At 32.6% G+C, this 26,317-nt stretch overlaps 3 protein-coding genes and 1 pseudogene across 3 annotated transcripts; 3 read left to right on the top strand and 1 right to left on the bottom strand.

The window, feature by feature from the left end:
* Nucleotides 1–272: 272 nt before the first annotated feature.
* On the top strand, nt 273–2,326 carry LOC114822103 (xyloglucan endotransglucosylase/hydrolase protein 22-like; annotated as a pseudogene).
* Nucleotides 2,327–5,355: 3,029 nt separating this feature from the next.
* On the top strand, nt 5,356–6,480 carry LOC114822311 (uncharacterized). The gene is made up of 2 exons (XM_029096647.1): nt 5,356–6,112; nt 6,422–6,480. Exons 1-2 carry the CDS (start codon nt 5,356–5,358, stop codon nt 6,478–6,480), a joined length of 816 nt encoding a protein of 271 aa, XP_028952480.1.
* Nucleotides 6,481–14,839: 8,359 nt separating this feature from the next.
* Nucleotides 14,840–15,649, top strand: LOC103429933 (uncharacterized). The gene has a single exon (XM_008368064.2). The coding sequence runs from the start codon at nt 14,840–14,842 to the stop codon at nt 15,647–15,649; it is 810 nt and encodes a 269-aa protein (XP_008366286.2).
* Nucleotides 15,650–23,132: 7,483 nt separating this feature from the next.
* On the bottom strand, nt 23,133–24,605 carry LOC139193121 (uncharacterized). Its single transcript, XM_070816090.1, has 3 exons — nt 24,051–24,605; nt 23,832–23,963; nt 23,133–23,489 (listed from the first exon to the last, which is right to left on the bottom strand). The coding sequence occupies exons 1-3, from the start codon at nt 24,603–24,605 to the stop codon at nt 23,250–23,252; spliced, it is 927 nt and encodes a 308-aa protein (XP_070672191.1). The 3' UTR covers nt 23,133–23,249.
* Nucleotides 24,606–26,317: the final 1,712 nt, after the last annotated feature.

The raw sequence follows: 26,317 nt of genomic DNA on the forward strand, positions 1-26,317 counted from the left end.
ATCGCATTCCCACCCGACATAAAAATGCAGCTAAAGAAGAAAAAGAAAAAGAAAAGAAGAATCCAAGCAGAATACAAAAGTGCGTTTTATAATATTAAGAAATTTGTTTGGTTGTGTTTTGCTAGTACGATCTCGACAGCTACCTGTTTTTAGGCCAACCGTGCACAGCTGAGTTGACTGAACCTTCCTTCCAAACTTCAAAATTCCAATCACTTTCCTCACCTTCCTTCCAAACTCATGGGCACATCCCCTTCCTATAAATACCAATAAAACTTCTTGTTCATACCAATCCGCTTAACTCACTCATATCAAACATATCTTTGTGGTGGCTCCTTTCTCTCTTCAAAACTTTTGTCAATGGCTTCTTCCACCTTAAGTGTTTCCTTAATGTTACTTATTCCGATGTCTCTACTAAGCTTTGTGGTGGCTGCTGGCTCTGCTGCCTGTTGGATGTATGTCAACAATCTGTGATAATTTATATATGCTAATAAATAATGAATGCAATAGGAATTAACAGAATATAAACTAGAATACGAATTAAAAAAACAAACAACTTGAAGATCGAGGCTTGCGTACCGCAATGTCCTTGAAACAGAAATTTCGTCCCTACTCTGTGCTTGCTTGTAGTTCTACGGACGTCTGTTTCACCAAGATTCAACGATCAAGTTAAAATTCCAGCACCGGAAAATTTAACTTCTGGCGAATTTAGTATGGTTCTCTCAGTAAGAAGGTTTAGGAATGTAGAAGATGAAGTTGATTATTTTCTGTCTACTAAATGCCATGCATATGGATGTATATATAGCAGATGGATGCCTGTTTGCAACAGGTATGAGAATGGGGTGTGACTGTTGGAAGACTTCTCTTCAAGGGGTGCTTTGCTCTGTGTTCAGAAAGAACTCTCAGACTTCAAATTCGAATTTTAAAAAATAATTAATTAAATCTGAAAAATAATTAATTAAATAATTTAATTAAATCCCAAGGCCCATCTTTTGATAATTAATTATATATTATTTATTATTAATTATATATTAATTACCAATTAATTAATGCACCCCAAAGCCCAGCCCCAAGGGTGAGCCCAATTTTAGTCTCCAGGCCTATTACTCCAATAACTTTCTATAAAGGACAAAGCCTTATAAAGTGATAAAACCTTTTGGGAATGGCCAATGTGGGACAATGAAATGTCTACTCAAACTATTTAAATTTCTAACACTGCCGACTTAAACCAAGACTTTGAGATTACATGGGGGGACGGACGTGTTAAGATTCTCAACAACGGCGAGCTTCTTACCCCTTCTCTCGACAAAGCCTCCGATTCTTGATTTCAATCTTAACACGAGTATTTGTTCGGCAAGATCGACATGCAGCTCAAGCTTGTCCCTGGAAACTCCGCTGGCACCGTCACAGCCTACTACGTATGTTTTCATTCATTTCGAATATTCATTTCCTTCAAGTTTTTTAGTACAAGTATGATAAACTCAAGTTTAGGTCAGTTAGCTAGAACAATGTGGACCTTTTCTCTAGGAACGGCCGGATTTTGAATCTCATTCTGACTGATTTTGATATCAATTTTGTTGTTAATTCATGCAGTTATCCTCAAAATGATCAACATGGGATGAGATAGACTTTGAGTTCTTGGGGAACTTGAGTGGAGACCCTTACATTCTTCACACCAATGTCTTCAGCCAAGGCAAAGGCAACAGAGAGCTGCAATTCTACCTCTGGTTTGACCCAATTGCCGACTTCCACACATATACCATCCTCTGGAACTCCCAGCGCATTATATTCTCAGTAGATGGAACTCCCATCAGAGAGTTCAAGAACCAAGAGTCGAACGACGTTCCGTTTCCAAAAAGCCAGCCGATGAGGATATACTCGAGCCTGTGGAATGCCGATGATTGGGCAACGAGGGGAGGACTTGTGAAGACCGATTGGAGCCAAGCTCCTTTCGCCGCCTCACAGGAATTTCAGTGTTGAAGCGTGCGTCTGGACTTCTGGAGCCTCTTCTTGCAGTTCTGCAACTTCAAGTAATGCTAACAATGGAGCTTGGCTTTCTCAAGACTTGGACTCTATAAGCCAAGACAGGCTGAAATGGGTGCAGACCAACTACATGATTTACAATTACTGTGCTGACACCAAGAGATTTCCCCAAGGCCTCCCGGTGGAATGCACCGCTTCATAGAATTGAATATAATTAATTAGGATAATCTATTGTTTCATTGTTTTGTGTAATTCATATTTTAATCATTAAGTTGTAAGATTAGTACTAATTCTTCGATTAATTGAGATATTGTTACTCTTTTAATCAAATACAGCACATTTTATGTAGTGTTGCACTATGCTTCTGTTGTAAACTAAACCACACAACCAAGCAATAAACAAAACACAAACACAAATTTAGAGTTCCTCCAATATAGGGGTGCCTCTCTAACAACGGAAGTTTTTATAGATAACCAATGAATACAAGAGAACTCACAAATACAAAATGTTCTCTCGTATACAAACTGATGCCTCTCATATACAAACTGATGCCTCTCAAACTCACATCATACAAACCCTATCCCGCAACCATCTATTTATACTAATAGATACCGTGGTTTTACACAAAGTCCCTAGAATACAAGAAATCAAATCCTATACTAAAACCGAATCCAAAACAAACTAGGGAACGTACTAATAAGATTCTCATTTTCGAATATTCATTTCCATTAAGTTTCTAACACGAGTAATTGTTCGGCAAGATCGACATGCACCAATCGGCATACGCAATGACCAAAGAGTTTATAGTATTATAATGGGAACACATAAGATAACATGAAATTTGTCGCTGTCTACATACAACATAAGCATGTGAGCATGGTAGCTGGTCAAGATCATATTGTCGGCATGTGCAACTCTTTTCCTTTAAACTCACAACTTCAATACAAAATTCACTGTATATATGAAATGAGTAATCTGCGAAGGACAATACATGCATATTCACATGCATATATATATCTATATATATATATATATATTACACAAACAAAAGAACAATTGAACAACAAAAAAGAAATCCACATAAACACAATAAAAGCAATTTGCAAATAAATGATCTGTAAGTGAAGTGGATAAATTCCCTGGTTCAGTTAAAACTGCTGTGTGGCACTGACCACACCCTACTAAGTTCTTATACTTATATGGAAGGTGTCAGGTATACAAGCCTCTTAAACCATCTTATGTTAAAGTTACATTAGATATAGTTTTTAACTTTAGTTTTATATATATTACACAAACAAAAGAACAATTGAACAACAAAAAAGAAATCCGCATAAATACTATAAAAGCAATTTGCAAATAAATGATATGTAAGTGAAGTGGATAAATTCCCTGGTTCAGTTAGAACTGCCGTGTGGCACTGACCACACCCTACTAAGTTCTTGTACTTATATGGAAGGTGTCAGGTATACAAGCCTCTTAAACCATCTTATGTTAAAGTTACATTAGATATAGTTTTTAACTTTAGTCTCTTACATTTCAAACATATACATTTCTTTAGAAGAATAAAATTTAATTTATTCTTTACTAAACTTGGTAGTGACGGGTAAATTTATAGGAAAACTAACCAAAAGGGCTTGAAAAAGTTTAACTTTTAACCAAAAACCACATTGAAAGTTTATTTAATGGTTAGTACAAAGCCCATTTTTATATCAGACCAAATACAATAGTCCAGACTAAATAACATTGTGGTTTGTCAATTTTACCCCTAACGGATGTGGTTAACCTAATTTAACTATTATGTTAGATTAGTCGGTTTGGGGTTAGCCGAACATATAAACTAATTGAATTTTAATTTTTGTCGACCAGTTTCAGAGGGATTTTCAATTTTTTATGAATCTGGTTGAGTGGTTTGAGTAATGCTTGCCGACGAATGTTGAGAGCGCATTTTGAAATCGTGATCGCCGTTGTTCTTCGTCCCTGTTAGGGGGATTTTTCCGGAATAAATCTTTGTTTCAGAACAGATTCGCAGTGGTTGCATATTTTGAGATTCTATTGAATCGTTGTCATCGGTGTTGTTCGTTGTGCTTGAATATTTTAACTGGAGTGATCGTCTTTCATATTTGGTTAGATTTTCGTTTGGAGGTAATCGACATTGTTTTTGCAGTTTTGTATTCGATTTTGAATTCGATTTTTTGTTTAATTCGAATTCAATTTTGAATTCGTTTTTGTATGTAATATCCTTCGCTTTTTATTTGACTTTATATATTGTTGTTGATTTGTTTTCAGATTAGCAGATTGATTCGGTTTGTGAACTTTTCAGTTAGGAGTTTCGAAGAATCTCAGGTAAGTTTTGATTTGTTTGTTTGTTTGTTTTTTATTGTTTTTTTAAATTGGAATTCGATTTTGAATTTTTTTTTGCATGAATTATGCTTAGCTTTTTATTTGACTTATATATTGTTCTTGATTTGTTTTCAGATTAGCAGATTGATTCCGGTTTGTGAAATTTTCAGTTAGGAGTTTCTTATTTCGAAGATCTCAGGTAAGTTTTGATTTTTTGTTTTGTTTTGTTTTGTTTTGTTTATATTGTATGTTGGTCATCTTGATTTTGTTTTTCTTTTTCAAAAATTTATTTTGAATTAATTCATGTTATACACATTTGATGTTGTTAACATTTTTTTAGAAATAGTGTTCTTTTTTATGAAATAGTGTATATTTCAGTTTATTTTTTGTTTTTGTGATTCTTGTGTTTTATAACTAGTGTAATTTTGTTCACTTTATATGTATATTGTTTAACTAATAGGTGTTCATCACATTTTATGTTTTTAACATTTTTGCAGAAATAGTGTTCTTTTTTTACGAAATTGTGGATATTTCAGTTTACTTTTTATTTTTTTTTTGTTTTTGTGATTGTTGTGTTTTATAAATAGTGTTATTTTTGTTCACTTTATATGCATATTGTTTAATTATTAGGTACTGATTTGTTTTACAAAGATTGAAATTTAGATTTGCAACCGATTAATAAACAGTTGTTGTTTATTAAAAAACAGTTATGGAGAATTGTAAACTAGCTCAGTTTACATATGGTGGTTTATGCGTCGTTAGTTCTATTTCATCATCTTCTACCTTCAATCAGATTTGCATTGATCTTTGTTCTAGGTTTAAGGGTTTGAGAGTTGGTTGTTTTGAGTTGCGATATGGTTTGAATGAAAATCCTAATTGCGTGTTAGATTGTGCTGCTGATGTTCTGACATGCTGATGGTTCTTGATGTTGTTGGGAAATCGATTGTAGAAATATTGGTTATAGATAAATGTGATGGTTCCATAGTTCAGTTACCTACGGAAAACACATCTTCTTCTTGATGTACACTAGACTCTATGATTGTTTCCAGTGAAAATGACCATTTAGGAAAGTATGATTCTTACGGTGTGCACAATTATATATCATGTGAATGGGACAATTACATAGAATCTGAGGGGCAAGTCTTTAGGGGAGGTTGTGTTGATTTCCGAGATAAGTTGAAGAAGTTTTATGTTGAATGTGGTTTTGATTTGAAGTATTTGAAGAATGATAAGAATCGCATTAGTGCGGAGTGTTTTAGGAAGGAATCTGATGGCTGTCTTTGGTGTGTGTATGCATCCAAGTGTGATATTAATAACTTTTTTATTATTCGTAAGTTGCATAATTTGCATACATGCAAGGGTATGATTCGAAAGAAGAAAAACAAAGTTGTTGGCCGACAGTTTGTTGCTTCTCTCATCAAGGATAAGGTTCAGTCAAATCCTTTTATTAAACCGAAGGAGATCATTTCAAATTTAAAACAGTTTTATGGATTACATATCGATTATTCTATTGCCTATTTTGGCAAACAGAGGGTAGTTTTTGAGTTAAATGGTGATGATGTTGATGCTTACAAGTTCTTGCCTTGGTATGTTGAATCTGCTCGTTCAAGCAATTCTGGATCTGTTTTTGAGCTTGAAGTTGTACCGGAGAGCAATAGATTTCTTCGTTTGTTTATTGCTTATGATGCATGGATAAAAGGTTTCATGTTTTGTCGCCCGATGTTATTCATTGATGGTACTTTTATCAAGACCAAATACAAGGGGTCTTGCTGTGCAAAAAATGGTAACGATGGTGAGTTAATAATTTCAGACTTTTATATTGGATATTATTTGTTTCTATATTTCTTACTATGCAAAAGAAACATATCCAAAACTAGTTGAAGAACAGTTTAAGAAATAGTTCAATCAGTCTCATAAATAGGTGATACTTTGACTGTATCTGTTTTTTTTTTTTTTTTTTTTTGTGCATTGGTCTTTGATTTTATGTTCAAATAAAGAAAAAAGGTTGCAGAAGTAGTTCAAATAGAGTATACTAAATAGTTCAATTACAGTTTTAGAAGTAGTTGACATTTGACAGTGCATTTTCACTTATGCTATGCAGAGATTTTTGAGGTTGCTTATGCTATTGTTGATTCAGAAACGATAACAAATTGGAGATGATTCTTGGCAATATTATCTGGTATATTGAGGCCTCAAGGAAGGGTGTGTTGGAAATGTGCCCTAAATCCAATCATATGATGATACTTTACGGACATTTCACATGTTAAACTAATCTAGTTTAACTATAAAAGGCAAAGATTATTGTTTGAGCCGTCTCATATAAATGTTATATGCTTAAACGATAAAGTCCAAGGAATATGTGATTGGGAGAATGTAATCTAATGAAGTTAGATTCATGAGACCATAGTTTGTTATATCCAAAATGTTATATCCTTTTGGGTTTTGTAGTTCATAGTTTGTGATTTAAAAGTTGTAATATGTTACAAGCTTTATTCTTGTTTCTTTGAATGTAAATTTTGTTAGAAAATTTGCCATCTCAAATGTTGTAGATGTAGTTCATATGAGCATGAATATTGGAGCTAAAATTTGGTGCCATGACTTTGGGGATTTTCGGCCAAATCCAAAGGGTGGATTTTTGGGTTCTTGTTTGACTTGTTAACAGTGTTTTCAAGTGACTTTTGGAACCCCTATGTACCCTAGTTTGGTTAGATGTTATTTCCCTAAAGTTTGAATGGTTTTGGAATGTTTTTGGGTGGAAAAAGTTCATGGAAAAATTTTGGGTTTTTCATGAATGTTCTTCATTGTTCTTGACATTTTTGCCAAGAACAAAAAGGTTTGTGTTTTGATTCAAAGTTTTGATTTATTTCATAAAGTTTATGTTTTATGTTTTTTCAAATGTTTTAATGCATTAGACATTTATTTGAAAGGTGATGGAAATGGTGATGGGTGTGTAAGGATTAATTCCCTTTCACACACACCACTTGCACCACTTGTTGCTTTATGTCTAAAACTCACAAATCAACACACACATCACTCATATCCTCTTCCAAAACCGGCCACCCCCTAGTGGGGGTACTTTTGGGGCCTTTTATGCAATTACATAAAGTTTTGATACTTTTGTGTATTTGCACTTTGGCCCAAAAATTTACGTTTTTACGTTTAGGTCCAAAAACGCTAAAGGACAAATTGTTTTGCTCCTTTAATGAAGTTTTTGCATTGATTAAATTTTGGGTTCTAGTGTAATTACATGAAGTAGTGGACTTTTGTGTTCTTACAAAGTGACCCCAAAAGTTTTGCAATATAGCCCAAAAGTTGAGGTTAATTGCTTTATGGCCCAAAAGTTGTGGTTATTGCATATTGGCCCAAATTAGGTAGAGAACAAAATTGTTTTGTCTCTTTAAATGAGAATTGGATTTTCATTTTGTTTAGCTCCATTTAAATCAATTTTATGGATACAAAAACCAAATGAAAATGTTGCATTCAATTTAATTAGTTAAAGTGTTAATTAATTAAAGGGTGATTATGAACCTAAGCCTAATATAATTGAGCTATGTGAAAGGCCGTTTCACATTTGTTTGAACCATGGGAATGTGTAGATTAGACTTTGGTTGTAATTTGATTTGATCAAATGTTGTAAAAGGGCATAAGCTCTTCTTTACTTTAAAGTAATTTGTTTTATGCAAATGTTGTAATAAGCATAAGCTCACCTTTACTTTGAAGTACTTCTTTCTTGCTTTATTTGATATGCATGAAAATGAAGTAGTTGGGTCCAACGCCCCTAAGACAACACGCCTTAATGTGATTAAACGCGTAACTAAAATCAATCACCATTCCTAGACCGAGATTCAACACAAGGCTCGTGTTGAATCTAAACAAAGGTTCATAATCATCCTAAGGCCCTAAGGCAACTATATAGTCCATCAAATGAATGCAAAGGTTATGTTAGTAGTATCATATACTCTTGCTTTAAAAACCATTTTATAAGCATAGTGGGAGTATTATATACAACTAAAAACAATCATATGGACCAATAGTTGTAATAGGACCAAAATAGTTTTAATAGAGATTAAAATGTATGTTTATGTGTGATGAGACCTAAAACCCTCAACCAAACCCTTATTAAGTTGATAAGCGTGAGAGTGCTTTGAACACTCTTTCGTGGCCTTCCACCGTGGTAGGCTTCAATCGTTTGTGACTCATACACCGTATTCGTCCAGTTCTGGGGTTGCAAAGTATGTGCTTACATTCAGGAGAAGCCTATACACATATGATGAAGTGAAAGGTAGGCAACGAGTGTGGTCAATATGATATTCTTCTGAGGCCATTCTTGAACCCCTACTTGAACTAGCATGGTGGGAATGACTTAACTAAGTGCAATGGTGCCAATATGATATTCTTCTGAGGCATCATTCTCTAGAGGCCAAACTAGATGGGTATTTGCAAGAGGTTGTTGCAAATGAGTAAGCGTACTCTCTCATTATTATTAACGCTAGCCAATATGATTTTCTTCTGAGGTGGGCTTGGTAATAGTGAGCCTCCCATACCCTACTAGGAGTTTCATCCAAAACTCTCGAATTCCAATGAGGGATATGGAATTTGCCAAAAATAGTGGGTGGTGCTATTTGATTTAAAGACCCGAATCAAATGGCTTAAAATCAATCAATTTATATTCGTTATGTATTTGTTTACCAATATATTTGCAAACGCTATCCAAAACTTGACAAAGAAAAGCCGAATGCTTTAGTTTCCGGACTTGGTAACACAATCCCAAAGATTGTCCTAAAATGGATTGTATATGTACCTAAGTAGTCTCATCCTCAAAATCGTTCTATTGGTAATGTATCATTGAAAGAACATGTTAGATAAGTCTATCATGAAGAGGACAACACAAACCACCAATGCTTAATCCTTTGTTAAATGAACAAAGGAACTTACGAAGATTAGCATAATGACAAGGACACCTTTTAGTGTTATTAGTTCTTCACTTACAAATCGTTGTATGTAGAAATAATAAGTTGCTTTGAACAACCCTTAGTCAATGCAAACACTAGTGCTTGTTTCTTTGTTAAATGAACAAAGAACTTGAGAAGAAAGCACAAAGGCATGGACACTTTATGTGCCATGATTCTTCACTTACAAATTGTTGTATGAAGAAATGAGAGTTGCCTTGTACAACTCTTGAAGGTTTGTAATTATGTTTAGAACATAATAGTTGGTTGACAAAAATAGTCCATTAACATGGACTTATAATGATTTTGAATCATTGAGTGTTGAAGTGATAAACCACTTAACGAGACGGAAACTAGGCAAGGACTTCACCTTTGTGTCCCTATCCTTATGGTTCACTAAGTTTATTGTAAACTATGTAGTGAACAATAACCACATGCTCTCCAAAATGTTTGATGTGTATAACACAATTGAAATAAGTTTCAAGAGAGATAGTGGGAGTTTAGGGACCATGACTATTGTAGTCAAAGGAGAAGTCAAATGAAGAAGATAAGATTAACTCCAAGGGAACAAACTTTCTTTATGAAAGGATGGACATTGGAAGGGGTATTTGCAAGAAATGTCTTGCAAGTGTCAAGAACACACCTTTCGAAGGTGTTGTAAATTGTTCTTGAATAGTTCAAAACAGTTGGTTCTTCTACTTGAATGCTTGATTCCGTATTAGTAACTATGTTTTACAATCGTTGTAAAAGTGTAGCTAATAAGAAGTAGAAAATTAATGAGAGAAGAGAAAGTACTTCACATTCAAAACGTGAATCAAATATAGATCTCTGCGAAAGCAGATGGTACTTACTTCCTCATATGAACTACCAAAGAAATTGGAAAAACGTAGATTGTCTTTATATTCCAATTTTAAGGAACTAAATTCCGTCACTATGTGAAATGGATAAATGTTTTGTTTGACAAAACATTGTTCTTTATTAATGAATGATTAGATTATTGTAATCTAATTAATTATCTCTATAGTAGAGATAATATGGTAGTGTTAACTGTTTAGAAAATAATTATGCTTAAAACCCAAAAGGTTGCAAGGTAGTGACTAATCCCAACTAAAGTTGTGATACCTCTAAAACATAAATTACGAGTTGGTCATAGATGGACGCTTTGGATCGTTAGATCCGGATCCAATACCTTCTTGTTAAAATTGTATAGAGGCGAAATGTTCGAATCTTTATTCTTTTGGAAAGAAGAAAGAATCACAAAGTTGTTGAGGTTAATTCACTTAGATGTTAGTGGCACTTGTCCACAAACATAATACTACTCATGTTATATGACATTCACCGAAGATCACTCTCGGTTGGACTATAGTTTATTTTGAATAAACACAAGTTCGAATACTTTGTAAAAGGTTTCAAAGAATTCAAGAAATGTAAGTTGATGAGTAAGACGTCTAAAGTATTTACCTCCTTAGATTTGATCCAAGATAAGGTAACACTTTAGAACAGTTTCCTTGAAAGATATCAAGGAAATAAGCATCATAAGATAATGTAATTCTCCATTAGGAGAAGAACGAACTCGAATAAGATTTAGTTCGTTAGATGTTATCTATTACCCATATATAGGATATATACTTCTAAAACAATATGATTGTCAATGAGAAGATCTTCCAATATTTTCATGACTCCATAAGATGTAGTTGGAAAGAAAGACAAATCTTAAAACATGTTAAGATTTGGGGTTGTGAGCTAATAAACAATATTTGTTTGATAACAATCTTGTGGGATATCCTTAAATTAACTTTTGGATATCGCTTCTATAAACCAACTAACAAATGTTGTTTTGTTGGGTAGTTCATTGTAATCCTACAATGTGATTTGCCTAAGAGCAAATGAACAAGGGATAGAACTCAAAGAATGGTTCTTTGAGAGACAAGATAATAATCAACAAATATAACAACCTAGTTCCTATACCAAAAGCTCCAAGGTAGTCGAGAAGGATTTATAAACCGTCTCAGTTGAATGGTTTGAACTTTATGACTATGTCATAGAGTTGCACCTCTTAATTCGAAAGAACTAAGAATGAAAAACCTTATGACTACAATGAGTGTATATATATGATATATACTCAAGGAAATGGTAAAGTACCATTTGACCCGAAATAATGAAACCTTCATAAGCTAATTGGTAGCTTAAGGTGACTACAATCAAAGAGAATGGTTGACTTTGAAGGAACCATTTTTGACGTAGTCTTAGTTTCAATTAATTCGAAGATTGCTAGCTACAATTAAATGGTGATTCAATGTTTGGACATAATATAGGTTTCCGAAACCATTATTAAGATAGTCTTGATAATATATGTCTAAAACTATGAATCACAAGACATGTAAGTTGTAGAGATCCATCCATCACGGATCTTAGCAAGCTAGTGGGAGCTATAAGCGTCTTATGAGAGAAAGGTCAAATCGTTTGCTTTCTCATAAAGATGTAAATGAATCTTTTGTTTACTAGGTTTACAAAAGATTAGTGGGAGTTAATCATATTCCTAAATTTGTATATATATATATATATATATATGTGATATATATGAATGTATATATGATATATTAATTTTGGAAATGAAAAGAATACTTCTTCGTTAAAGTTATGACTTTAAACATTCTATAAACGATAGAATGTATATGGGAGACATAGTCTATAAACATGGGAAGTAAATCTATAATGATAGATTTCAAGATATAATTTTGATTATATCAATCCCTAATAATAGACAAAAGATGCTAGGAAGTTTCTCATATGATGATAAACTTCAATTAGAAGGACGAGTCTAGTGAGACTAGCAAGTTGCTCTTCTCAAAGGGAACGTACCCTTTGACTCCCAAAGAAATCATGCGTAAATACAATCCTTTATGCATACGCACAAAGGTGATTTATGTATTTCATATTGTATGAAAAACATTGATATGAGTTGTACCTAGAACGGTACAAGACGATATCAGTGCAAGCCCAGGATCAGAACCATGGCAACTGTCAAGTGAGTCCTTAAGTATTTAAGAAATACTAAAGGATAAATTCCTCAAAGATCGAGGAAGAATTAGAGTAACGTAATGGAAGCGTAAATGTATTAGATTATGAATCTAATCCATCATTGGATGTTTCTTCATTATGAATGAAGAGATAATCAAATATCTCTTTATTATGACTAAAGAGATATTTGGATGGAAACATTAAAGTAATGACTTTAGTGTGTTCCATTATGAATGCAAAATATATTGCCATATAGAAGTTTACAACAATGTTGTTTGGATGGGAAAGTTCATTTATGAACTCTCTATTCGGTTCCAACCAGAAAGTGTATGACACTAATGGGGCGATAGCTCAAGCCAGGGAATCAAGGTCTCATCAAGGTCCGAACTCAAATGAGAGACTGAACCACATGATTGAGAATCATGTATAATGGTGACGTCGTTATTCTCAAGGTTGCTTCTATGGATAACATATAGATATCCATTGCCTAGGCCTACTACTCAGCCATTTATGAAATGACTACAGAAGAGGTATCATCACTGATGACCAAGCTGATTGGCTCTAGTGCAAGTGGGAGATTGTTGGAAATGTGCCCTAAATCCAATCATATGATGATACTTTACGGACATTTCACATGTTAAACTAATCTAGTTTAACTATAAAAGGCAAAGATTATTGTTTGAGTCGTCTCATATAAATGTTATATGCTTAAACGATAAAGTCCAAGGAATATGTGATTGGGAGAATGTAATCTAATGAAGTTAGATTCATGAGACCATTCTTTTGTAGACACATCCTAAATGTTCCTGATCATAGGATTGCCAATTGGGCATTGACGGTCGGTCAAGATCGGTACGTGCTATGTCTTCTCTCAGGGAGAGTGACTAGTCTCGAGTCATTGGTGTGTGTGACATCAAGACAAGTACGTAGGTGCTCAGTAGAGAATGAGTTCACTGAACGCGATCAACGAAGAGTTCTCATACTCATGTCACATGAGAACTCATGGTTGGGATAATGCAAAGTAGTCATTTGACCTGAGGCATCACAGTTGTCTTGTGGTTAAGTCCTTGATCTTTGATTATGTCAAACGTCATTCCATTGGAGTGTCCACGGCATCGTTGGGATTAAGCCACTTAGTCATGGAGGCAAGTGAATGCGCAACAAGGGATCTCTAACCTTCAAACTGTTTGAGGGAGAATACTCTATGATATGATTAAGAATCTTTGGCCAAAGTATGAATGAGATTTAGGAAAAACGTTCCAAATCACATTCAAGGTAATCATATAAGCACACGAATCACATTGGATAGTAGACATGAATAAATAAACTATCAAACCAAACAATGTGGTCAAGAGTATTGTATTAGAGAAAGACCGTATCGCATTTGTAATCCCAAACTGAATAGGTTTTCTCTACCTCTTCTGATTAGCTTGGGTAACCATGATATGCTGCAAGGTGTCACTCATGGTTTGTGGAAGCCCTAAACGTGTGTAATCACTAAAGGGAGAATTGAAAGTAAGTTTCAATTCACAATCGATGTAAAATGGTTTTAATCGCCCACTGCCTCGCTAAAAGGAACCTAATGGATCGCACACCGTGTAAGGAGGAGATTGAAGAAACAATGGAGATGAGTAAGAATGATTAAATGGTTTAATCATTTATTTATGGCAAAGATTAATTAATATGTTAATTAATCAAACGAATAAGTTCGTTAAAGACCTCGGGATAGTTTTGGACCTTAAGGCCCAATGGGCTTCGAACGTCAAGCCCATTAACTTAAGTTGTATGACAACTTAATGAATAATGATTCACAAAGGCCCAAACAATCCAAAAATACCCCAAGGCCGGCCATGATGTTTAGGGTAGTGAACTTGAACTTATTTACAAGTTTGCCACTCAAATGAATAAAGGTATAAATATGATTTTATAGCCAAAATTCATAAGGGTTTGTTTTGGAGAAAATTGGTGAGAACTTGTCTCTCCATTTCTCTCTAAAGAGGCCGGCCACCTTGGGGGTGCATCTTGCAATCCCACTACTCCAAGGTCACTCATTTCTTCTCCAATCTCTCATTGGTGAAGAGACTTAGAGGTTCTCAATTTTGGGAACTTGGAAAAACCTATTCTTCCATCCAAATCCATAGATTTAAGATGTAAGGAATGAAGGCCCTCTCTTTGGGTGATTAGCCTTTGCTTATGCAAAGAGGAATCTACAAAGGTACAATTTCAACTCACTTTGTTTTGAGTTGAGTTTTGGTTCACCAATCTACTAGGCTTTGAATTTCTTGGTTAATGTTTTGTTTTTAAGTGCATGCTAGCATGATTCCGCCTTTAATTGTTAATTGCATGCTATATGATGTTGTTTAAATGAACATGTTTTCACAAAATAATCCTTCAGGGTGATCACATTTATGTAGGATAGACATGATGGTATTTTGAAGAGCATTCGAGAATTCTTTCCCGAGTGTCCACATTCATTTTGTATTGTTCATTTGAAACAGAATGTGAGTACTTTATTTCCAAAGGCTGTTGGTGAAGGACTAAAGAAGAAAATGATGAATCTGTTGGCAAATTGTGCGTACGCATGTACCCCATCTGATTTTGATGATTGCATGGTTGAATTCAAGGATAATGGGCAAGGGCATGTGAAGAATTTTTTGTGTGATTTGCCAAAAGAGAACTATGCTATTGCCCATTTTCCTGGTAAGAGATGGGGATCGATGAGCAATGCACTTTCAGAATCTTTTAACGCCATGGTGTCGAATAGTCAGTGTATGCCACTTATGGATATTCTTGAAGACATTAGAGTTCGGTTGATGGGTAGTATGGCTGAGAAAAGAATATTTGGTCAGAATATTCATACGATTTTGTGTCCAAAGAAAGAAAATGAGATGAAGTTGATGTTGAAGGAGGGCATGCATTGGAGGATTAGTCGTTCTGATGCAGATGTTTTTGAAGTTAGGACGGAGTGGAATCGGTTTGTTGTTTGTCTGGATGGTAGGACATGTTCTTGTGTGCAATGGCAGCATAATTGTTTCCCATGTTCTCATGCTTTGCAGGTGTTGCAACATGATAATCGTGATGTTTTTGATTATGTTGATGATTACTGGAAAACAAGCTTTTATCGGAACACATATCAATTTGTCATGCATCAATTTTCAGATTTGGAAAAGCCGAATGTTGATACTATCATAAATGGTGTGAGGCCTCCAATTACAAAGATTCCATCTGGAAGACCAAAGAAAACTAGGATCAAATCTGCTGGGGAAATTAATGCGAGTAAGAAGACTGTCACTTGTAGTAGGTGTGGTCGTTCGGGACATAACAAGGTTTCATGTAAAGTTATTATACAAGAGAGTTGATTTTTTTTCTTTTTTGTTTTGAGAGATGGGAGTTTTTAGTGATATGTAACAGATTTTCATTTTGGATAATTTTTTTTTTATTTTGTTTCAATTGGTGTTTGGGAGTATGTAATTATTGATTTGGAATTATGTTCAAGTAATAAATATGAATTCAATGTTTTAGTATTTCCAGTTTTACGAAACAGTATGTTGAGTTTGATAAATAGTTCAGTTTGATAAATAGTTGAGTTTGATAAACAGTGAATACATATCTACGTTTATGGCTTTGTGGTTTCAATATTAGTTTTGTAGGTTGTATGTAAGTTTGTGTGTTGCATTTTGTAGGAGGCAAGTATGTTGGTTTTCATTATTGATCTAGTTAATATTCCATTTTAGGTAAGAGAAAATGAAAAAAAACCACACTACTTATGAAAGTGAAGTAGAAAACCACACTTTGTTACCAAAGCAAACTGAACTATATATCAAAATGAATTATTTATGATAGTGAACTAGAAAACCATTTTTTTATCAAAGGAAACTGAACTATTTAGCAAACTGAACTATTTATCAAACTGAACTAGAAACCCACACTTTTTAACAAAGCAAACTGAACTATTTATCAAAATAGATTAAAATTTAGATTAAGTCATGAAACATATATATATATATATATATTTATTTATATATATAGAGTTGTGTCAAACATGTTTGACAATGCCATTTGTAAATCATAGCAAAAGTAAGCTTGAACATGTAAGTATTGCTTCAGTTAGACCAATACTTTTCACCATCTCTCAGATTTTTATCTTGAACCTTAAAAAGTACATCCACATCAAAATTACATATAATGCGTATTTTTTATTTTTTATTCTAATGTCCAATGCTTGTGAGTTGTTGTGAGATTTTGATATATGCTTCTTGTTCCTTTGTCCAGCTGAAATCATGGTTCATCAAATCCATGATGATATCTTTCCTTGCTTTCATTACTTGATAATCTTGATACGTCCTTGAACCTTCCGGTTAGTTGATAGTTGGTCAATGAAGCCCATCATGTATAAGCCGCAATCTAATCTGATTTACAAAGAAATTCATGGAATGATTATGAGTATTAAAATGAAATGAAGTGTGTGGTACAAACTATTTCTATAACTATATCAAATTATTCATATTGTTTCTGAAACTGCAGTAAGCACAAACTATACATATATATAACTAAAATGCTTTTAATTTTATAACGTACAATGTTGGTTTTTGTTGTGCACAGGTTCTGTCTTCTTTGACTTAGAATTCAAAGTCACTTTTGATGGAATTGATTTTCTTCATTGTGGCTTGAGTTGAATCCATAACATTTGAATTGCTTGTTGATTTTCTTGCTTTATCGAGCCAATATTGAACAAAGTGGCCTTGCAAAAATTTATAATGTAATAATAAGATGCTTGTTTTCTATAAATATGACAGAGTTTTTGGTTGTGCATTTTTGCTTACCACTATTTCTGCATTTTCTCAGTAGCAATCAAAGTCCAGATCTTCATCTGTTGTGCTTTGTCGAAGAGAATTGTAGTGAATCATTTCTGCATTTTTTGTGTCCAAAACTACCAAGGAGAAATGGTTGTGATGAAACAATGGGAAGAAAATCTTTGATATTTTTCCATATTGGTCCATCAATTGGTTGTAGAGCATTTCCTTGTTTTGCAGAGTTGTTTCAATGCTTTGTTCATTGATGTTGTGCTATTGAAAATGAAAATCATCAAACATCATAATTACAGATTAATTGTTCTAATTTTTATATGTATATGTAAATAATTTTTTGCAGAATATTAGTTGTTTTGTTTACTCACAAAGATTGTTGTGGAGACATAGAAGTTCTTTTGTTTCGTGATATTCTCTTTTTCTCTTTTCAGGTAGCAGAAAGAATCAACAATCTGAGTTGATGTAGGTCCATTTGCCATCAAACTGTGCAGGTCTTCTTTCAACACCATTATTCTGTAATAGTTGAAATCTATAGTTTCAGCCGTCCAGTATTCATCGCTGCAGGACAGTGCAAAAATATTAGTTATACAATAATTCGTTTGTGCTTATAAAGTTATGGGAGTGTGTAAAAAAACTTCAGTTAAGAGTTTTGTTTTGTATTACTTACCTGTTGTCTATTGACCAGAATTAAGTTATTTTTCTTCTATCATCTGGTTTCAGCATCTTGTACACTTGAAGTTGTGTCCAATTCACACTGTTGTCTATGTGATTTGTTGCTGGAAGGTCATCCAGTTGTGAAGAAGGCTCATCTTTTAAATCCAGGTTGAATGATGGAATTTCACCCAAGACTTTCTTTCTGTTTTTTGTCGTTGGCTTTGTTGCTTTTTGGCTTAATGTTTGCTTTTTGACTTGTAGATCATTCTTGTTGAGAGCATTGTTGCTTTTTAGAGCTTCAATATCTGTTTCTTGTTCTCTTTCTTTTGCCATTGGTGAAATATTTTTGTCCGGTAATGTGTCAATTCTGCCACTACGTTTATTTGTTTGTTGTATTGCCTCTTTTTGCACTATTGCTTCTTCAACTTGTTGCTTGTTTGATTCTGAAACTGGTTTGGCATTTTCTTTTTTCTTTTTCTTTGGAACTGGTTTGTCATTTTTCTTTTTCTTTCTCTTGATTGCTGTTGGTGGTTGGAGTGTTTGACATCTTTTCTTCTGCATCCTTGATTCACAATTGTTTTGTTCTTTAGGTTGTGTCTCCCTCTTCCTCTGCCTTTGTAGTGGTTGTTTTTTTTTGCACCTTTTTCTTTGCAATTTGCATTGGTTCTCCAACTTCTTCTTCAGTAGTGGTGTCAATCTGTAGATGAATTGTCTCCTTCTTCGTACGTGATTTGTTTTCTATTTTTCCAAGCATTTTCCTTTGTTCTGTCCTCTTTGTTGTTTTGGATATCATTTTGATATTGGCTTTGGTTGAGTTTGACATTTGTACAGTTATTCTAACTGAAACCATCTGTCAATATAGTTTTTATTAGAATGCAACTTGATCGTAAACAAATAAAAATCAGTATGAGTACACAATTATATTTGAAACATACCAAGGTGAATTATTATTTATGGAAATAAAAAACATTTTTATAACTGCATAAATCTTTATAAGATTCATATAACTAAATAAATTAGAAATAAAAATGTACAATAGGAGGTGTATTATGTGTAAGATTTGGAAAAATTGCAATTCTATTTATAAATGAAGCAATTGTAAACTGTTTTGTAAACACTGTTTATTAAACTTTAAAAAACACAAACTATTTACTGAATGTACAAATTATTAACAAGCAATCACACTAGTTCATGCAATAGCGTAATATATGTTTATACTACTTGTTCGTGAATGCATCCCAGTTTTTACTATTTCTGTATTTTTCACTTCTATTTACAAATGAAGCAAATTGTAAACTATTTCGTAAATAATGTTTATTAAACTTAAAAATCGTGAACTATTTTACTCAAATGTAAAAATTACAAACAAAGAATCACACTAGTTCGTGTAATAGCATAAGGTATGTTTATATATTGAACGATTAGCTAGTAAATAGTATTTTTTTGGGTGGATCTGTGATGGATTCGTACTGATAGTAAATAACAAAATAAATTTAAGCAAATAGTATAATCTGGGTTTTGTTTAAGTTGATGCATGTTATTCTATATGTTTGATTCCAGTAGATGTTTGTTATATAAATAATGAACCGTATGATTTTGTGAAACATGTTGAGAAAAATTGTAAGATTGTTACATTTTGTTTATTTTCTGGGTATTTTTGCGACCAAGTTGCTCATCGAAGTTGAAATTTGCGTGAATTCGTCCGTAAAAGAACTGGAATGATGTACGAAATCGGGAAATGAGGATTAATGATTTGAGCTGGGGGCTGGGGGTTGGGTTTCTAGTTTTTTTTATAGTGCATGTAGTTTCTTCATCGTGAATGGCTTATCTGTGCGTGAAAATGGGAGTTGGTGTTAGGGAGAGAAAGTGAAGTTAGCGTGAGAGTGAAATGATGATTTTTGCTGGACGTTAATTATGCGTGAAGGATGGGAAATTTGGGTGTTGATTTGGAATTGAAAAAAAAAAAAAAGCTGTTATTTTTCATTTTTTAGATATAGTGTGTACATGTATTTCAGAAACAGTTTAAGTTATCTAGTTTTTTATTTTGCATAAATTTATCTAATTTGGTAACTATATTCTTTGGATAATAAAAGGGAACTTTAACAAAAAAGGAAGTGTCAAAATGTAAGCATGTGAAATTTTTTAGTATAGTTCTCATTCTTATAAGTTATAACTCAAAGAATTAGGTATGTGAAGTTGATTGGCTTCATACTAAACTTCTTTTTCATTTTTATATGGTTTCTTTAGATGAGTAATGGTTTTAGGCCCCCTAGGGAAAAAAAATTATAAAACGTACGCAAGTATGGGATGGGCACCATCATACAAGCCCACCTGAGCTCGGGGTTTTGTATGTAGATGTACATTGATATAAAACGTAATTTGTAAAACTCAAGCTAATGTAATAAAATCCTCATCAGGAATGTCATCATATTGACCATGTTTATTTTGTTGTCTTCTGTCTTCAAGTATCTTCTTTAGTCCATTTGCATAACTATTCTCGTGATTCACAAGTGTAGTTGTAATTTAAACTCTTTTGGCAAATACTTCTTGGGTTGCAAATTGAATGACAAATATGCCACAATCCAATCTACATTTTTTTTTGGAAAAACAAATAAGTATGACAGATAATGAGATCATATTATAACATTCGATGACATATTAAAAGTGAAAATGAAACTATTTCTTGTTCGTAACACTGTTATACAAACTGGAACTATATCTGAAACTATATTATGACACTATTTTGCAAAGTCTAAATTCATAGTATATTTTCCTAGAATAATTTTGTTTTCTATCTCATTTCCATATATTTGTAGTTAGATGACATATAATTACTGAAAAAATGGACTATTTGTTGATTTGTAATACTGTTTTGTAAAGTGTAAAGAGTGAAAAATCAACTATTTCTGAAACTTCTTATGACATTATTTTGCAAACTGCATACTATTTTTCAAGTATGAGTCTTGTGTTTGTATATATGATTTTCATGGTCCTTCTTACGTGTTTGAATGTATAAATTTGATTGAAAAATACACATTTGTTAATCTTACTTGGTTTGCAAATTGAATGACAAATATGCCACAATCTAATATGCATTTGTTTTTTTGGAAAAACAAATAAGTATGACAGATAATGAGATCATATTATAGCATTCGATGACATATTAAAAGTGAAAATGAAACTATTTCTTGTTCGTAACACTGTTATGCAAACTGGAACTATATCTGAAACTATATTATGACACTATTTTGCAAAGTCTAAATTTATAGTATATTTTCCTAGAATGATTTTGTTTTCTATCTCATTTCCATATATTTGTAGTTAGATGACATATAATTACTGACAAAATGAACTATTTGTTGATTTGTAATACTGTTTCGTAAAGTGTAAAGAGTGAAAAATCAACTATTTCTGAAACTTTTTATGACATTATTTTGCAAACTGCAAACTATTTTTTCAAGTATAAGTCTTGTGTTTGTATATATGATTTTCATGGTCCTTCTTATGTGTTTGAATGTACAAATTTGATTGAAAAATACACATTTATTAATTTTACTTAGTTTGCAAATTGAATGACAAATATGCCACAATCCAATATGCATTTTTTTTTTGGAAAAACAAATAAGTATGACAGATAATGAGATCATATTATAACATTCGATGACATATTAAAAGTAAAAAATAAAACTATTTCTTGTTCGTAACACTGTTATGCAAACTGGAATTATATTTGAAACTATATTATGACACTATTTTGCAAAGTCTAAATTTATAGTATATTTTCCTAGAATGATTTTGTTTTCTGTCTCATTTCCATATATTTGTAGTTAGATGACATATAATTACTGAAAAAATGAACTATTTGTGTGATTTTAATACTGTTTCGTAAAGTGTAAAGAGTGAAAAATCAACTATTTTTGAAACTTCTTATGACATTATTTTGCAAACTGCAAACTATTTTTTCAAGTATGAGTCTTGTGTGTTTGTATATATTATTTTCATGGTCCTTCTTATGTGTTTGAATGTACAAATTTGATTGAAAAATACACATTTATTAATTTTACTTAGTTTGCAAATTGAATGACAAATATGCCACAATCCAATATGTATTTTTTTTTGGAAAAACAAAAAAGTATGACAGATAATGAGATCATATTATAACATTCGATGACATATTAAAAGTAAAAAATGAAACTATTTCTTGTTCGTAACACTGTTATGCAAACTGGAACTATATCTGAAACTATATTACGACACTAAGTCTAAATTTATAGTATATTTTCTTAGAATGATTTTGTTTTCTGTCTCATTTCCATATATTTGTAGTTAGATGACATATAATTACTGAAAAAATGAACTATTTGTTGATTTGTAGTACTGTTTTGTAAAGTGTAAAGAGTGAAAAATCAACTATTTCTTAAACTTCTTATGACATTATTTTGCAAACTGCAAACTATTTTTTCAAGTATGAGTCTTGTGTTTGTATATATGATTTTCATGGTCCTTCTTACGTGTTTGAATGTATAAATTTGATTGAAAAATATAGAGATCAACTTGTTGTTTGTACTTACGAGTCCTCCTTTTGTTGTGCGCAAGTTAAGCATCTTTGAATATCTATTGTGAGTTTGCTGTCTCCTTTGAAATCTTTGTAAAATGCTTTTATTTTTTCTCTCTGCCAAAACAAAAAAAAAAAAAAACATAAAAAACAAAAAAAACAACAAAAAAAGAAATTGAACATCTTGTTGGCAGTCTTTTTTCCTTGCTTTTCAGGATCCTTGATAGTTGGAGTCTGTATTTGAACATCTTGTTGAACTCCGAAGGTTCCTTTTGCAGTGGCAGTATCTTTTCCTTCATGTTCTTGATCCTCCTCAGCTTGATCCTCCTTATTTTCATCTGGATCATGATCAGTTGCATGCCTTTGTTTTGGATCCTCCATAGCCACATCATTTTCAGTTGCATTCTCTTGAACTGGATCCTCAGTAGCAGTATCCTTATCATGTGTATGCTCTTCAACTTGATTATCATTATCTGGATCTTCTTTAGGTGGTTCATCCTCCTCTGGATCTTCATTGGTTGAAGCATTTAGATCTGGTACTATTGCTTGATTTTCCAGTAGCTTCTTCTTCAAACTTCCAATTTCATCCAGAAGTTTATTTACTTTCATAGAAGCTGCTGTGTTCTTTAATTGCAACTGTATCATTTCAAAATTCATTGAACTAATCTTCTGCTTGTCCTCATGTCGTTCTTGCAGAAGCTTTTTAATGTTTCTGTTGAGGGCTCTAGTTGTTTGATTCATTACAATTGAATCTGTGTGTAGGTTGTCGAGTGCATATATCATCATGTGACTGAGGACTAGATACCTCTTTTGATCCATGCTCGCACATTTTTAAACTTTTCAAAATCTTCCACACCTAATGTGTTATCAATCCCGATGGTCCTTTTGATAAATTGCATCAAATTTCATCAATTCTTCTTGGTATAGTTGATCAAACTGTAACTAAGCTTCAGTGATGGTGATGCTTTGATCTTCTTCAACTCTAACTTCAGTTCTCTTCCTTTTCCTTCCCGTTGTCTTATTTTCCTTTTTCTTGGAAGACTCATTATTTTGTTCAGGATAAGGAATGTCATTACATTCTTCTTGGTTTATGTTGGAATGCTCCTCTGTTGGTTCTTCAGAACAAGGAATACCACGACCAATCGACTCATTTGGTTCAACACAAGGAATACGACCACTAATCTGCACAGTGACACATTAAATAGTTGTTAAATTACATAATAATGTCATTGTTTTGTAAACATTGTTTATTAAACTTTAAAAAACGCAAACTATTTACTGAATGTACAAATTATTAAAAGAGAATCACACTAGTTTGCGTAATAGAGTAATATATGTTACTATTTATTGAAATACACTTTTCTTTTTGACACTATTTCTGTTTTATATAAATGACACTATTGCTGGATCTGTTTTATATAAATGACACTTCTGAAACTTTAAACTGTAAGGATCACTATGTTATGAAACTGTAAAGTGCAAAAATATATTGTTTATTGAAATACTTTTATTATTTGTCCTTACCTCAATTTCTTCAACTCGAATGTCTCTGATTGCTTTGTGGATTTTCGTTATGTCCCATCTTCCAATGGCAGGAATCATGTTTTCTCGCCCACTTATTGTCTCCAAAAGATTGGTGTGAAGACAAATCCAATACTGCATGAAATAAGAACTTTGAATTACTTTCTTGTGTAATTTATAAGACATAATTCATGTTTTTTAAATATAGTTCTTATTTCTTACCAAAATAAGGGCAGTGCATCCGTTTATTGTTGCTGATTCTTCTCCATTTTTCCTCTTTTTCTTCGATTTGTTAATCCTCTTGAACAAGTAGTCTGTCACTCCTTTTGCCCAGTTGTATTTGCTGATTTGGTCCAAAGCTCCACAAATTGTTATGAAGCTCCATGCTATGTAAGTTCCAAATGTTGCAAATAACAGTGATTGTAGCAGATGCACACATATAATTGAAGCAGTAGCTTTTGCCCCTTCAGGAGTTTTGTCTTGGACTAATTTTTGGTATGCTTCAACAATGTCATTTTTTTTCCCTATTTTTTGCTTTGCAAAGTATGCTTTGACAAAGCTGTCCTTCATGTTCTTTGTGGATTTGTCTGTGTTTGGTAGTTCAACCCCTTGGTTGTTCAATCCAAATATTTCAACGACATCTTCACTTGTTATTGCTTTTGGCTCATGATCTCCGAATTTGAACTTTTGTTGCTTGGAGTCATAGCATTGTATGATCTTGATCAGATCCATACCAGACTTCTTTTTTCTGTCCGTTGCAACAATTTCATCATCCATGTAGAACTTGATCAGACTCCAAAATGGTGTCTCGGCCAAATGATTGATGACATCTTGGCGTTGTTGAAGCATTAGTTTGTACAATTACATTGCATTTGCAAACCCGAAAACGTTGCATCTGTATTGAACATAAGAAGTTGCAGGTCTTTTACTCTCTTTCTTACGTGGACTCTTTACAGCGAAAGTCTTTATTCTTGGTTTCTTTGTTCCGTCCATCTGTAAGAATAAACATAGTTTAATTATTACAACTATTTTTTACCAAAGCAAACTGCACTATTTATCAAAGTGAACTAGAAAACCACACTTTTAACCAAAACAAACTGAATTATTTATCAAAGTGAACTAGAAAACCACACTTTTAACCAAAACAAACTGAATTATTTATCAAAGTGAACTAGAAAACCACACTTTTTTACCAAAGCAAACTGAACTATTTAGCAAACTGAACTATTTATCAAACTGAACTATTTAGCAAACTGAACTATTTATCAAACTGAACAACTTAGCAAACTAAACTATTTATTAAAGTAAACTAGAAAACCATATTTTTTTACCAAAACAAACTGAACTATTTATCAAACAGAACTATTTTGCAAACTGAACTATTTATCAAACTAAACCATTTAGCTAACTGAACTATTTATCAAACTGAAGTAGAAAACCACACTTTTTAATCAAAACAAACTGAACTATTTATCAAACTAAAGTAAAAAACCACACTTTTTTTACCAAAATAAACTGAACTATTTATCAAAGTGACTAGAAAACCACACTTTTTTACCAAAGTAAACTGAACTATTTATCAAACTGAAGTTGAAAACCACACTTTTTTACCAAAATAAACTGAACTATTTATCAAAGTGAACTAGAAAACCACACTTTTTTACCAAAGCAAACTGAACTATTTAGCAAACTGAACTATTTATCAAACTGAACTATTTATCAGACTGAACCATTTAGCAAACTGAACTATTTATCAAAACTGAAGTAGAAAACCACATTTTTTTACCAAAACAAACTGAACTATTTATCCAAGTGAATTAGAAAACCACATTTTTTTATGAAAGCAAACTGAACTATTTATCAAAGTGAACTAGAAAACCACACTTTTTTACCAAAGCAAACTAGACTATTTATCAAACTGAACTATTTAGCAAACTAAACTATTTATCAAACTAAACCATTTAGCAAACTGAACTATTTAGCAAACTGAAGTAGAAAACCACACTTTTTTTACCAAAATAAATTGAACTATTTATCAAAGTGAACTAGAAAACCACACTTTTTTACCAAAGAAAATTGAACTATTTATCATACTGAACTATTTATCAAACTGAACCATTTAGCAAACAGAACTATTTATCAAACTGAAATAGAAAACCACACCTTTTTACTAAAACAAACTGAACTATTTATCAAAGTGAACCAGAAAACCACACTTTTTTATGAAAGGAAACTGAACTATTTATCAAAGTGAACTAGAAAACCATACTTTTCTACCAAAGCAAACTGAACTATTTATGACTCTGAAGTAGAAAACCACAATTTTTTACCAAAACAAACTGAACTATTTATCAAAGTTGACTAGAAAACCACACTTTTTTACCAAAGCAAACTGAACTATTTAGCAAACTGAACTATTTATCAAATTGAACCATTTAGCAAACTGAACTATTTATCAAACTGAACTATTTAGCAAACTGAAGTATTTA

The sequence above is a fragment of the Malus domestica genome, chromosome 16 (assembly GCF_042453785.1).
Source record: "Malus domestica chromosome 16, GDT2T_hap1".
In the NCBI taxonomy this organism is placed as follows: domain Eukaryota; kingdom Viridiplantae; phylum Streptophyta; class Magnoliopsida; order Rosales; family Rosaceae; genus Malus; species Malus domestica.